At 45.5% G+C, this 12,008-nt stretch overlaps 1 protein-coding gene across 3 annotated transcripts in view; it reads right to left on the bottom strand.

Moving 5' to 3' along the window:
- CLIP2 (CAP-Gly domain containing linker protein 2) overlaps positions 1-12,008 on the bottom strand; it is a 75,999-nt gene that overhangs the window by 6,811 nt on the left and 57,180 nt on the right. Inside the window, exons 9-15 of one of the 3 annotated variants that reach the window (XM_088176898.1) lie at positions 9,821-9,925; positions 7,362-8,306; positions 4,885-4,942; positions 3,476-3,559; positions 2,915-3,071; positions 2,299-2,458; positions 1,267-1,452 (exon numbers count right to left, since the gene is read on the bottom strand). In XM_088176898.1, coding sequence (XP_088033024.1) covers positions 1,267-1,452; positions 2,299-2,458; positions 2,915-3,071; positions 3,476-3,559; positions 4,885-4,942; positions 7,362-8,306; positions 9,821-9,925 — 1,695 coding nt within the window. Of the gene's footprint in view, positions 1-1,266; positions 1,453-2,298; positions 2,459-2,914; positions 3,072-3,475; positions 3,560-4,884; positions 4,943-7,361; positions 8,307-9,820; positions 9,926-12,008 lie in introns of those variants that run through there. The other 2 variants (XM_014888012.2, XR_015807886.1) reach the window with 2 other exon arrangements.

Genomic DNA, 12,008 nt, shown 5'->3' with positions numbered 1-12,008 from the left:
TTTTCACTTGAGAATTTAAATGAGCAAGTACAAGAGAAATAATGGTACATCTGAGCTCCAAAAGCCACTGCCTATTTGCAGAGCCAAGAGAAAATACAGCTAGAAGAACGTTCAAGGACAAAGTTTGGCACAAGGGGCAGGTCACTTTGCAGGAGCAATCAGTCAGGGCTGAGACTCCACAGGTATGAAATGGAAAAGTCAAAATCAAGCCATTTGTACCCTTCAGTTTCATAAAGAAGGATGTAAGACAGACAACAGAAGCAGCTTTTCTTTAGGCAGAAGAAACAAAGGGAGATCAGAGGAAGTTGGGGAAAGAAGACAAAAACTGCAGTGGGAACATTCACAGTCCATCAGCAAACTCACATAAGACACCAAGGTGGTAAGAGAGCTGGTAAGAGAAATGGAAAGCATTTTCCCAGAGTCACCTGCAAAGTTTCTGCTTAGGGATGCACAGATAAACCTCTCAAAGAAGAGGGATGTCAGAAAAACCTCAACCTCCATGTCAGGAACATGTGCGGCCAGACAATACTGGACACAGAAAGAACAGTTATTCACAGTGCAGCTTCTCCAAAACCCCACGTTAACAACCATTCTCTGGAGCACAGAGGGGTCTGTGATGAGCTAGCAGGGATTTTATAGCATTAAGCTACATCTGACATGTCACTGGCTGGGTTTTTGGGGTCCCTTTGAGATCCCTGAGGCTGCTCCTGCAGCCCTCAGTGACAGAGCACGTTCCCCAGCCTTGCCCAGATGGAATTTTGGCTCGTGGTGAGCTCTCAGACCAGCAGGGTAAAGAAACTGGGATATACAGAAAGGCACAAATCCATGGTTTATTCTATGAAGGCATCCTATCTACATATACCCATGGCTATTGTTTTACAGGGGTTTTTAGATCTTTTGAGGGTTTTACAGTTTGCACCAATTACCAAGGGAATTCTACTTTCTAACCAATCCCTGAGGGATTTTACATTCAAAGCTGGCCTATGGATACTAAAAGAGAATGAGCCACTAATATTGAAGATAGATAAGAGGGTCTACCAAGGGGGGAAAACTGGATTCCTTTTGTATTTGTCATTTCACAAGCCATTTCTTATCTCTAAGCTATGGTTTTCCAAGGAGCTTGTTCTGAGGATGCAGGGAGACTTTCTTCTCTATGAATGTTTCTGCTCCCTCCATACTGACAGAACAAGACTTTGTCAGGCTGCTGTAAAGAGGGGACCCCTGAGCACAGGGGATTGATGAGATCCCTGTTGGCTGATGCTGTACCTGTGTTTTCTCAGAGGAGAGTCTCATCGCTTCCATGAGTTTCTCCATCTGGTGTCCCTGTTCCAGGGCGTTTCGCAGCACGTCCTCGGTGCTGACGAGCCGGTGCTGCAGCCGGATCACCTCCGACTCGGAGGAGGGGTCGATGAGGGAGAACCGCCGCTGCTCCGTCACTGACTTCTCCTTGTCCTTAGAAAGGGAAAACAGGAGCTGTCATATCAACACCAATCGCTGCACAAACTCACGGGAGAAATCCACATCGTGCCTAGGAGCACGCTGTGATTTCAGCAGCACACTGGGGCACAGCACAGCTCGCATCAAGGACCAGGAGCAGCTCTGGTTTGCTCCCAGCAGCTCAAATCAATTATTCACATCTCAGCCACCGGAGGACGCCGAAGTACACGGGAATTTGGGGACACTGCTTATTCTTGGATCAGAGAATGTGTAAAACGCGTGGGGTAGCTGAACGACCTTCAGCTTCTCCCACAAATCGTAGCCCTATTTAGCCATGGATTTAAAACCTGTAGGAACAGAAGAACACTGGAGAAGGACACGGCAGGCTACAGCTTCCTCACGAGGGGGAGCAGGAGGCACACACTGATCCCTGCTCTCCGGGACCAGGGACAGGACCCAGGGAATGGCTGGAGCAGCGTCAGGGCAGAAAATCAGGGAAAGGTTCTTCCCCCAGAGGGTGCTGGCACTGCCCAGGCTCCCCAGGGAATGGTCATGGCCCCAAGGCTGCCAGAGCTCCGGGAGCACTTGGATAATGCTCCCAGGCAAATGTGATTATTGGGGTGTCCTGAGCCAGGCCAGGAACTGGACTGGATGATCCTTGTGGCCTTTCCAACTCGGGATATTCTGTGATTGTGTGACATACGGATATCTTTGCTGCTTTACGAGGTGCTGCTAAGCACAAAGAAAACACAAAGACCTGGAGCAAGAGTGGAGGGCTCAGACCCTCCCCCCCACTCCCCTCAGCAGTGCAGACCCCTCCAGCCTCTAGGCCATTCCCAGGCAGGGTTTTAGTGCCCTCACCAGCACAACCAGCTTCTCTCGGAGCCCCTTGATGTCGTCTTTGAGCTTCTGCTCCTTGAGGCGCCACTCAGCTTTGTGCACTTCCCGGCTGAGGTCCCGCTCCGGCCCCGGCGAGTGCCGGTTCGCCTCCAGTAACAGAGCCCGCAGCTCGTTCAGGCTCCTGCAAGCAGCAGCGGGCACACATCAAACACTCCCGAAATCCACACAGCACTGCGGTCCTGCTGTGCTCCCTCCCACCTTTGCCACAGATCCAAACAAACGTCACTGAGCAAATCCCACCCAGCTCTTTTCTTGTCGCCCTTTGGCGGCTCCGGGAGCCTCTCGGGCACTGCCCGGGAGCGGGGCAGCGGCTCGGCTGCCTCAGAGGTGACTTCATTCAGCTTCTACACGGGAACTGAGCTGTCTTGCAGCTCCTGGCAAGCAGTGAAAGGGCAGTGCCTTTTGAGAATTCACAGCCTCTAATTCTAACCGAATTCACTCATCAGCATCTCTAAAGAAGACGAAAGCTGTGGGCTGGATTTCAACAGTGCAGCCCTACATTTCTTCTGGTGGTCAAACATGAATATACCCAGAGCCCCTCTGTCTCCAGCTCTGTCCTCCAGACCTGCACACCAACCTTTCCTTCTTGAGCAGCTCCTGGCTGATCAGGACCAGTTGCCCTGAGGCATCATGTGTTTTCTTGGTCAAGGCTTCCAGTTCTCCTTCCAACCTCTTCTTTTCTTTGAACACCGTATCAGCCTTCTTTTCTGCTGTTTTGCATTTATTTTCCAGAGCTATGAGAAGAGAGGATTCAGGGGAAGAAAGGTCACTTAGTCCTTTACTTATATTCCTGCTTTTTGCCTTTTCCCAATTCCTACTCCTCAAAGCACAGACCTGATGAGCTCTTGACTGGCTGTAGTTAAGGGGAGATCTTGGAAAAAACACACCCAGCTCAACTGACTTCTGCCTCACTAGTTTTACACATAAACAAGTCCAAACTCTCCCTCACAGGACACAAATATCTTGTGCACTTTGTGCTCAATTCCTTAATTAATTTTCACCAGCAATAGCCATTCAAAAACCAGCAGCATTATGTTTTAATCAGCCTTTTTCAGCTCTGGGCTCTTGTTCAACACCAGTGCATAGGACAAGCAGGGAAACATTTCATTCCCACCAACACTGGATTAGGGAAACTTACCACTTACTTGGGCCCTTAGAGTTTCAGTCTGGGTCACCAGGGATGACACCTCTTTGTCTCTTTTACTCAGCTTGTCTTGGAGGTCTGTGGAGGAATGAAAAAGACAAGGATTAGAGGGTTGGGAAATGCTTTGTCCAAACTGGGAAGGTGCCGGGGCACAGCACGGGTCAGGGTGCAGGGGGCACCATGGTGGTACCCCCCTGTTGGCAGAGATGCAGCAGGAGACACTGCAGCTCACCATGCCTGGAGGTGGGAGGCACACTGGGAAAGTTCTATCAGACTGGGTTAAGAAAGCAACCACAAAGAAAGAGGGGGAAAAGGCAATAAAACATTAATTAAAAAAAAAAAAACAAAACAAAAGGAGCTTTTAGCACATTTCTTTGTGTCACCTCCTATAGTGGAAGGCAGAGACTGTTTCAAAAGTCATGTTTTCTGGAACTGATGTATTTCCATGCTCAGAGCTGTAGATCTGAAGTCTGATGGTTTTGTGGCTGAAATCTGACCTGTTTTCAGTCCATCTTTCCAGGGTTTATTCAGTGTGGAAACAATGCACACGTGGACTGAGTGGCCATTTGGAGCAGTGGCTGCTGGATCTAGCTAAGCTCTGCCATCACTAGGCAGGAATTACCTGCCAATCAGCAAACAATTTGGTGTAGAAACACAATAGCTTGGCTTGGAAAGGAACTTAGAGATCATCTTGTTCCACACCCCTGCTTTGGGCAGGGACATCTTCCACCACACCAGGCTGCTCCAAGCCCTGTCCAGCCTGGCCTTGGACACCTGCAAGGATGGGATACAACATGAGTGTGTTCTAAATAATCCCTTACCTGCAAAGGCAGGCAAGGCTGATGGACAATGCCTGGCTGCACTGAGGGCAATGGGAATAGGACAGAGTATCTCTGAATCCAGCTCTGCTATTGCTCAGACTCAGTGTTACAGCTCACACTTTATACAAGTTTCCTGAGTGTAGAAGTTTCACATTTTGTTAAAAGGATGGATTTGATTTATAGTAAGCTTAATAAAAAGTAACTATCATTATTTGAAGCCAGTCACATTAATATCTACCGTTATCACTCCTCTCCTCTGAGCAAATAACACTTAATGTCTGAATTTTTCCTGCTGTAAAAATCCGTGATGGAAGGGAAATGCACCTATTCCCCCAGATCTGTCTCCAATCTGCACCATCTGCATGGAGAATATCTAACAGAGGTAAAAACATCCACCCCTGCAAGTGCTCAGCTTGATTAGAAGGAAAAAACAAATCCAGACAACAAATGTCATCCAGCAAATTTTAACAGATGAAATTACTTCCTAAACCCCTGCCATGCAGCCATGCCTGCAAGAGCAGAAAGTTAGAAAAGGGAAAATGTATGAGTCACTAGAACAGGGTAAAAATAATAGTTTCATACCTTCCATAGTCTGCTTCATCTTTATCTTTTCTTCTGAAATATCATTAGTCTCAATCATCTGGAATAAATATAAAATATAAGACATAAACCAACTCTTTAGCCAAAGATTCAAACAAAAGCTAACAACCACAAAGCCCCATCCAAAGCAGAAGGTATCCCATGTCCAAGTTAGGATGTTTTACATCCTTCCCAAGAGGGAAATAAAGGACTTTTTGAAGAGCCACTTGTCCAGTTGGGTACTACTGAGGCTGACACACAACTCACAGCTGAGCACAACAACAACAGCAGGATTGCCTCAGGAGGGAGCAGAGCTCAGGATTTCCCCAAGTTCTGGTTCCAGCTCTGCACATGCAGAGGGGTGGAAGAGCTGCTGTTCCTCAGAGCAGGCACCTCTGGTCAATCACAGCAAATATTCAACTGCAAATGCTCTCCATTTGCATGGACAATCCAATTCCAGCATGCAGCTTGAGACCTACCATCAACGAGTTCCTCACCTTCTGCAGAGCCTAGCTGTGCCCCAAGTTATAAAAACACTGATAAAATAATAATTTATTAGAGAACTAATGCATTCATAAAAATAATAACAAGCAAATGCTAGGTCCATACAGGGGATTCTGCTTTTTCCCCACCTTCTTTTCTACATTGCAATGAAAAGCCAGAGACTACAGAGCTTTCAATGCCAACCTTTCTGTGGCAGAGGCCACAGCTGAGCCCTTCACACCCCTTCCCATCCAGCAGCCTTTGGTGGGACCTCAGCACATGCCCAGACCCAGCAGTTGCTGTGGCCACCACAGTCAAGAGCCCCAAGGTCAATTCTCTGAAGTCTGGGCTGTGGGACAAGTCAGACAGAAGCACAAGCACCTCCAGAGGAGAAGCATGGTTCCTGATGTACTTTTGGTAAGGAAAAATCTGTCTAACTACTCCTGGGAAGCACAGTTATGGTTCTTCCTTGGAAGTCTAGGAAAGATGGTCACAGGACATCTTTGCTCCTTTAAAATACTTGGACAGTGAATACTGGAGTTACTTTAAATTAACTAAGACAATTTTAAATAGAACTTTCCCCCATGATACTCAAAGGCTTTTACCCATGCATTTCTTCCCATATTCTGCTGATTTTAATTGACACATAGTTGAAATAATTACTTCAAGACTTCCCTGGTTCCAATCCAGTATCAATATCCCCCAGAACCCTTCCATTTATCTAAAGGGCTCTGGAACAAGCCTCCAGCTTCTTCTTTTCCATTCATTCCTGTTTGAATATTGGCTATAATGTGTTACATGTTGTAATGACAACTCCTTTTTCCCTGGCTGTACTTACTGTTCCCAACTGTCCTTACTAGATGAAATATCCTGGAGCAACCCTTCAAACACTGTTAATGCTGGAGATTTCCTTGGCCTTTGCCTCTATTGTCCTCAGTGTGCCTATTCCCAAGGTGTGATGTTCTGACTTAGACAACATGGAATTCATGGGCTTGACTTTGCCTGGAGGTGCAACTGATTTCAATGGGGCTGTTCATGTTGGGAAATTAAACACAGGCATTGATTTAATTTCATTGGCATCTCTGTCTGGAACAGAAACTACCTCACCAATGAAATTTCAACACAGTATTCTTAAAATGTGCACATTTCACAGCTTATTTTAATTTTCTGCATCCCCACAGCATGTAAATTGGGTTTTTCCTCATTTCTCATGCAAAATCAAACACAAATATGGCCCTGCCCAGAGCCATAAGTAGCAATCTCCTTCCCTGGGCCATGCACAAGGGCAGGATGATGCATCCTGTGGCAAATAGTCCAAAAAAAAAAAAAAAAAGAAAAGAAAAAAAGGGCCCGAAACTGTCCCCTTTATATTACTGCTCTTATTTCAGCCCTCCCTGGTCTCATATTCAATCAGGCATTTTATTCCCCCAGCCTGGTGCCATTCTGACCCTTGCTGGCTGCTTTTCCACTACAATCCCCAATGTCAGCATTTTCCTGTCTCCCATATGTGCTGGGAAACCCCTGCCCTGCTGTTGACACCCCCCTCCAATGCCACAGTTCAGCATTCACCAGGTGCTGAGCAAGGCTGACTCTCCCACCCTATCCCTCCTAGCACCCTAAAGGGTCTTGCCCAACAGCACACCAAGACTGCTGGGAGAAACACAACTGTGTGGTAGGAATGATGGTTTTCCTGCTCAGGACACTGCTTGCTCAGGATGGGAGCCCACCCTGACAAACCATGGCAGCTCCACTCTGCTGCCACAGCAGCCTCCAAAGCCAGATGTGGCCCCACTTGCTCCTTTTTCCCAACTGTCCCACTGTACTGGCTTTCTAGAGTGGAAAGACACCTTCAGCATGGAGATGAAGTGCAGAAAGAGCACTGTCAGTGCAAGGAAAAAAACATCCAGATATTTGAGGCCTCAGAAAACTGCACAAGGCAGCGACTGAGGAGTTACCAACAGTGAAAATAAACAAGCAAAATGACCCCAAAGTCATACATTTGCATGCTGAGAAGGATGCAGGGCCTCCATGGACTGCAGCTTGTTCTCTAAGACAAGCACTTTTTCCTGCAATCTTTGGATTTCCTGTTTGCTGTGGGCTTCTGCCTTCTGTAATGTTTCATAGTCCAACATCTTCTTCTCAGCCAAAGATATCTGCTCTTTCAAGAAAGCTATTGCTTCTGTCTGATCTGTATATTCACCATGAAGTTTCTCCAGTTCATGCACCCTCAGCTCAGCATCTCGACACTTGTCCTTCACATCTTGGAGCTCAAGAAGGTGCTGACTGCTTTTGGTTTCCAGTTGCATTTTCCAGTTGCTGTTGCTTTTTTCCACTTCATCCAAAGCCTCCTCCAGCTTCAGTTTGAGACTCTCTTTCTCCTTTATATGGACAGCTGTCTCAATGTCGTGCTTTGCTTTCAGGTTCTCCAACTCAAGCTGGTGCTCCAACTTTATACTCTCCACCACTGCCTTCAGCTCCACAATCTCCTTCTGCTGGGTGTCAGGGCCTGAGTTGAGTGTGGCTTTCAGGTCCTCCAGAGACTTCTGGTGGTCAGAAGCTAAAGTGTCCAACTTGGACTTCCAGTTGTCCATCAGCCCCATGTTCTCGTTAGTGGCTTGCTGAACTTTATGCTTTAGGTCCACAATCTCCTGCGAGTACTTCTCATTGACAGACTTCAGCTTCTCCATCTCCTGCTGGTACTTCTTTAGTGTCTTCTCATACTTCTCCTTCAGCTGGCTGCTCTCCTTCTGATGCTCCTTGTTGGCAGCCAGCAGCTGATCCCTGAGCCGAAGAGCCTCTGCCTGCAAGCCCAGGCTGTGCTGGGGGCTGTCGGGCTGCTGGCAGCTCTGCAGGCACTGCCTCAGCTCGTCCACCTCGCTGCGCCTGAGGCTCAGCTCCTCCTCCAGCTGCAGGATCCGGGACTGCTCTGCCACCGTGGTCAACTGCAACGTGACAGACAACACAAAGTCAGTGCACCCCTCGTGGCTGCATCCTAGCCCTTTAAGTAAGCATTCTCCAGTGGAAATAAATCCTAAGTGCATTATTCAAAGTTCAAATAAAGAGGTGAACACCCAGGACCCTCCAACCTGAGCAGAGTTTTGCACCAGGGTAACCAGCACTGACATCTCACAGTTATGTCTGTGCCAATTGCAATTTATTTTTCCTAATACAAACCTCTTGCTTTCCACAGAAAAACACCTTGGAAATAAACCTTGAAATTCACTAGGGAGCAACAGTGGTTTATGAAAAATAATGTCCTGGAAGGGCATTATGTTTCCAGACCAGGCATCTTGCCAGATGATGCACAGAGGAGATGTGACTGCACATGCAGGAATTTCACAAGCATCAAAACCAGCATTAAGCATATCATGTTTCCTTTATTGCTCAGCAATCCTCAGCCTGCAGACCTCTCTTCTGTAATGGAATTTGTTTACCCTGGTGTAAAAATGAAAAGGGATTTTTACATATGAGTACTTGTTAGGATTTATTAGCAAAGTCAAAATAACAAAGGGGGCTGGAGGATGCAAGACAATAAATCTGGCCATGGCACACATTGAGCATAAAGGCTATGGATCCATGTTTTGCCATCTGAATGTAACCTGGCAGGGCTGAACTCCCTGCAAGTCACAGGGAGTACAGGGTGCTGCCACTATGGATGGAGAAGAGGATGAAATATTAGAAAAAGGCAAAAGAAAGAAGGAAACTGAGCCCAACTCCAAGAGACCAATTTCACTCCATTTCAATTGCCATTTCCCCAGCAGCCCAGGAGGCTGGTGGTCATTGTTTTAGATGGGCACAGGGGGCTTCAAACCATCCAGACCTTTTGGAAACCCTCACATTTGTGTTTTCTACAACTCTCAAACCCATTGCTGCCCACTGCAGCAAGTTTGCTGCTTCCCACACCACCCCAGCATGAAAAAGCCCTTTCCACATCTGGCTGCTTTTAGGATTCCTCTGAGCAATCTGTCCTGCTGCAGGCATGGCCAAGGGTCAGAGCTGGCCCACCTGCATTCACCAGCACCTTCCACTTCAGATGGCAGCTCCCACAACTGGCAGGGGGGACTGGAATGTTGATTGCAATGTCATTTCCTCTTACAGCCTGGGGAGGCCTCAATGCAGAATGAATTGTGCAGGCTATTATTGGGATATGTTAATTGAAAAATGAATTGTAAGAGCTCGTGTGTCAGATGGTGGCGTGGGGCAGAGAAGCAAACTCAATCTGAGAAACGAGTTTCCCACAAGAGAAGCAAAGCTAGAAATCATATCATACTACTATTTCTGGGAAAAACAGCAAATAAAAAACAAACCAAAAAAAAAAAAATCAAGGAAGCTTAAGTTCAAGCCAAAAATCAATCAACCCCACAAAAACCAAAAGAAAGAAACCCAAAGCAAGGCATCATGAGCACCAGGGCAGTGCAAGCGCTGTCTGCAGGCAGGGCAGGTGAGGCTCCATTACCCTGGTGTCCTCTAATTCTCTGAGGAGTTTCTCAGCCTGTGCCTTCTCAAACAGCAGGCTCTGCTCGAGCTCCCGTATTCGGGCATGCTCCAACTGCGTCTGAGTCTGCTCACACAGAGGGAGAAAAGAACAGTGGAGATGGGAGATGGGGAAGGGAGGGAGAGAGAGGGAGAGAGAGAGAGAGAAGGCTGCAACATCATCTCCAGCACACAAGACAAGGAAAGGCAGTTCACAACAGGAAGAGAATAAAAACCCAAACAAGGAGGAAAAATCCAGCCAAACAGAAAATGGTCCCTGTGCGATTTTACGTGGTGCTCCCAGTGGCTCTTCATAAGAAAATTGAATTTGTGATGGGAAAACATCCTTCTGCATTAGAAACCTGCTTCAGTGTTTTCCTGCATCAACTGAAGACACTTCCTAAAAAGCAAAGCTCTCAGTACAAGGCCCTTGTGCACACAGAGAATGCAAAGACATTGCAAGGATTCTCCACATCTTTCCTCAAGAAGAATCACAAGGTAGATGAAAAGAGCTGGAAGTTCCCATCCTCTTTCTGCTCTGGAGACAGTGTGAACCTACCTGGAGAAAAAACCTCAGATCATACAGAACATAGCATGCTGCAAAACAAAAATACACTGCACTGAAGATCAGGGAACTGAGATACCAAACTGTTCTATAAAGCAGTGCTTTGAGTTTGAATAAGCCTGACATGAATTTCCAAGTGACTTTTGTACAGTAAGACTCTACTAATTTTGGCACAAGAAAACAGAACTTTTTTGGCTGGTTGGTTTTGGGATTTTTGGTTGGTTGGTTGGTTGTTTTCAAGGAATTTTTTTTTTCTTTTGACAAATGATTCAACTAAGCACAAGAAGTTCATGAAATCTCCCCAAATCCAGGAGCACTGGCTCTGGGCATTGCTTTAAAAGCTTTTAAATTGCTTTTAAAGCTGAAGCACCACAAAGCTGCACTTGGTGGCAAAGCTCAGCACCATCACCATAATATCATGTACAATTCCCTATAAATAAAAGAGGAGAGGAGACATGGGAAGGTGCATTCACACTGTGGCCTTCACATTTATTTTAGCTTACAAAAATCACATTTTCCTTAGAATTAATCTATCAAATTAAAAAAATTAATCTAGCAAAAAGCAAACAAACTTGCTCAGAACTATTTTTATCCCCATTTTTGCCCCTCATTTTCCATAAAATTATTTGCTTCCCCCTCTTTCTATTGGAGCCAGTTTTAAGGATTTTCTGCCCTTCCCTACAGTAAAGCAAGGCTTGGCTAGTTGTGTACAAGTGATAGAAACACAAGTTTAAAAAAATCCATGTTTTATGCTTGCAAAATATCACTGTACATGTATTCATAGATGGTGATGTAACTGCCATTTATATTCAGATGCCTCTGTATTTTATGTGCCTTATTTAACCCCTGAAGGAGGGGAAAAAAAAGATGTAGATTCAAGAGCCCAAGTATTATCAAAACTCCAAATTATTATTATATATATAAAAAGTTGCCTTATTGCATCCTAATTTTTAAAGAAGGCATTTAATTAATTAAATAAAATTAATTCTGCTCCCTTCACATCTTGAGAGGGAGCTCCAGGATTGATTTTACTAAGAGGAATAAATATTCCATTGATAGCAATTAATTAACTGTGGCAGCTCATCAGGTATTTGCTACCTGAAGATGCTGACCTCTTAGAAAACTCATCTCTGCACTTCCCAGAGAGATTCTGTCCAGGCTCCTGAGGTTAACACAAGTGCCCAGTCAAGCTCTCAGTCCCACCTGTTCATTATCTATTAATTCTGGTATTTTCAAATTCTGGAAAAACATATGAAAATAGAGGAAAAAAATCAACCAACCAACCAACAAACTATGGAAAAAAAATTAGATTAACTGTTTTACAGTCCTTAAATCTTAGATTTACAGTCAATCCTGTATTATTTTATTATTCATGGTTTTATTTTATTATTTTATTATTCATTGTTTTGCTAGTATTAGTATGAGTCAGAACCTCAAATCCTAAGTCTTCCTGCACTTTGAGAAAGCCTAGATATGAATTTCAGATTTACTTGTAGCTATTAGCTGTAAATTACTGTTCACAAATTACAAACTGACTTCCCACTGGCATTCAAGGCATGCTGCAGGATCCAGGAGATGAGGATAACATTTCCTGTAAACCATGATC

The sequence above is a fragment of the Sturnus vulgaris genome, chromosome 21 (genome assembly GCF_052056855.1).
Source record: "Sturnus vulgaris isolate bStuVul1 chromosome 21, bStuVul1.hap1, whole genome shotgun sequence".
NCBI lineage: Eukaryota > Metazoa > Chordata > Aves > Passeriformes > Sturnidae > Sturnus > Sturnus vulgaris.
This window is presented reverse-complemented; position numbering and strand designations above follow the sequence as displayed.